We start from the raw sequence: 3,495 nt of genomic DNA, 5'->3' as shown, positions 1-3,495 counted from the left end.
TTCAATAAAAAGTGGTTGGCTGACATTCACAACCGAAAAATATATATTCATAAAAATTAATAACAGTTCAAATAAATAATAAAAATTTTAAGCATATTGAATAGTTCCAAATGGGGTGGTATAGGATCATCTATCTATGGAACCATCCATTGTACATGTTGATCTAACATTGTTGGAGCCACCATACATGATTCCACTTAATCTTGTATAGCATGAGGAACAAAAACAATCCATGCTAAGTATGGGTTATGCATGAATGGTGTATTCCCATGTTGTACAACCACAATAAGAGGAGAATTTATAACCATGGTATAGTGAGAAATGGATCCCTTCCTATAAAAAGAAGCAAATTACCTATATTAAATATTGATATGGACAAGGAATGATCTCTATTGTTGATATTTCACCACCAAATGTTGAAAATCCCCAATCACCTTCTCATCAAGACCCTCCTAAATAACAACCACAAAAAACACCTCCACCAATTCCTAGACATCCTCTAGGAACACAAGAAAATATACTAGGGCAAATAGAAAAATAAAAATAGCTTAAAAAATCTTGCTACAACAAACACTCATAAGATAATGCTTCCTAAATCCTTACAATCTCTTGTATCTCATGTAGGATCAATGAGGGGAAATTAATATTTGGTGCAATAAGAGGGAATATATATATATATATATATATATATATATATATATATATATATATATATATATATATATATATATATATATATATATATATATATATATATATATATGTATGTATGTATGTGTCTGTGTGTGCACAAATTATCATATGAACAAGTAAAGAAAAAAAATCCAACTTGTGTGCACTCTTTGTCAACCCATGAATCAATCAACCCTTACATAGTGGATTCAGGAGGTTCTCAATCCATTGGTGCCAACACCAAGGGATATAAAATAATTTTTGGGATGGTTTTTTACTATCCTACATGCAATAATTACAAGGTACCACAATAATTTATTGGGAAAATCAATTATGAGTTTGTCCTCAATAACATCCCAAATTATTTTGACTTTCTAGTGTTTCATGGTAGAGCATGGGGGCACAATGTGACCCAAATTAGTTAACAAGACACTTGGCAAGACCTGTAATGGAGCATGTGATTATTCCTTTCGTTTTGAAAGAGTGTTTTGGTGGACACCTTAGAGTCCATTTTCTCACTCAGTTAGACCCTTATATAGTATGTTAGGCTTCTGGTACAATGTGATATGGGGGAGCCTTCTAGGCCTCGAACTCTAGGTCATCATTATCGATCTGGGAAGTCTCTTTGCACTTGTGATCTTGAAGTAGTCAAGATACACCTAGGTAGGAGAGATCTTCTACAAATGAGATGATCATGGTAGAATATTTCCTGAATAAAACATTAAACATTGATAATCAGTAAATTTTAGAAAGTTCATTTAATGAACTATTTATCAAATGTTATTTTGAAATGTAAGAATGGATAAATTAGTAGAATGACTATGATAAAAATTTAGGGTACGAGTGTTTGCACTACTTGCATCATTCACTCAACCCCCTATTTCATGACATCATCAATTCCATAAGTATGTAACTAATAAAGAAATATAATTAATACATGTGAATAGTTGAACCTTATATGAATGCTTTTCTCATAACTCACTTTGGATGTTGAATAATATGATGTTGAACCATTGGCATCAACACCTTGTAGTCAAGGTTTCCAATAAAATTTCACTCAAGTAACCTTTGTTCATCAATGGTGTTGTAAAATAATGCTAGGTAGTTTTGGTAATTGAACAACATTTGTTGTTTCATTTGCAGATGTTGACACAAGATACTCCTCCTAATGTTTGTGCCTATAATGCCCACTAAGAATACCCTAGAGAAACTAACCAACTAACTATAAAATAGAGAAAATAGAGAAAATAGACAAAATAGACAAAATAGACAAAATATGACTGTTATGTAAACAGGTTCCATGTTATGGATGCATTGAATTACGAAATTCAACATGACCATTACTACAGTGATGTTATCATTGACTTTGCAGCTGCTAATTTATTGCCAGAAACATCTACCGATATATCTGATTTGTTGCATACCCTTCCAAATTGCATTGATCTACAGTCTGCTTCAACAACTCAAGACACACTCTGTAATGATGATGGAGTTGAATTACAGACCACATCATCATTTATTCCAAAGTTGCCATGTTCAACTCCTGAACTAGATGCCATTAAAAAGATATTGCACCTAGATAAGGATGATCAAAATGTTACAACTTGGCTTGAAATAAGTTGCTCACCCATTAATGAATACAACACTAAAGGGTTGTTCTCTATGGCTTTCCCAACATTGTTCCCAAATGGATCTGCACTACCACTCCAACCAAGGACAAAACATGTTCACTTGCATGAATATGCTTTGCACTTGATAAGATATCATGACCAGAGATTTGGACAACATGTTAGATTTAGATATTATCTTTATAATCTAATAATGAGACATCGTTCCCAGCAATCAGCTTCAGTTTTCCTAAGGACCAATTTAGAAGACTCCTTCCCAACTACATTGCAAGCTTTGCGTGAACAGTTACAAGCTACACCTTCTGATCAATTGCCAAACCAATTAATGCGTTTTGCAGCTTCATTACAAGGCACTAGAGCTTATTGGAATGGATCATACAAAGACCTTGCTACAATGGTACACCAATTGGGAGAACCTATGTTGTTCTTCACATTAAGTGCAACTAATACAAAATGGCCAGAAGTGCATAAATTATTTCCATCCAACTCCTCTGAAGATTTACAGTCCACAAAGAAACAATTTATAGAAAACATTGTCCACAATCCACATGTTATAGCATTGTTCTTGCATTTTAGATTCACAATATTCCGTGAGGAGATTATTGACAAAGTTTTAAAATCAAAAGACCATTGGTACAGGTACGAATGGCAACATCGTGGCTCTGCACATATACATGGCTTTTTGTGGTTGCCTAATGCGCCTGCTATGGACAATATAGACTGGTCTAATTATGATGATGTGTAATTAGCTAAGTGTTTTTTTGATAGGTATATGACAGCATGGAATCCTCGTAGCCAACTTGCCCGAGACAATAGACTGCACACTAGTTCACTGGTTGATCCATGCATGGCTGATACAAACCAAATTCTACCTGTTGACCCTTTCTCTGATTATGAAGAACTGGTCAATGTTGTGCAACGACATACAAAATGTACTACTCATACTTGCTTAAAAAAAAAGGCCCATCACTCCATTATCGATATAGAGCTCCTTGGCCTAAGCAGGATTTTTCAACACTGCTTATTGATATTGACCGCAAGCCATGTTATCAACCAGCAAGAAATGATAGTCATTTAAATATTCACGGCCCAATTATGCTAGCAATATGGCGTGCAAATGTTGATTGCCAACCTGTTTGTTCCAAAACGGTTGTTCTGCAATATATCTCCAATTATGCTTCAAAAACAAAACAGA

General features: G+C 34.2%; 1 protein-coding gene across 1 annotated transcript; it reads left to right on the top strand.

The window, feature by feature from the left end:
• The first annotated feature begins 1,977 nt into the window (after positions 1-1,977).
• LOC131876070 (uncharacterized) lies at positions 1,978-3,045 on the top strand. Its single transcript, XM_059220847.1, has one exon. It carries the CDS (start codon positions 1,978-1,980, stop codon positions 3,043-3,045), a length of 1,068 nt encoding a protein of 355 aa, XP_059076830.1.
• Positions 3,046-3,495: the final 450 nt, after the last annotated feature.

The sequence above is a fragment of the Cryptomeria japonica genome, chromosome 5 (assembly GCF_030272615.1).
Source record: "Cryptomeria japonica chromosome 5, Sugi_1.0, whole genome shotgun sequence".
NCBI lineage: Eukaryota > Viridiplantae > Streptophyta > Pinopsida > Cupressales > Cupressaceae > Cryptomeria > Cryptomeria japonica.
This window is presented reverse-complemented; position numbering and strand designations above follow the sequence as displayed.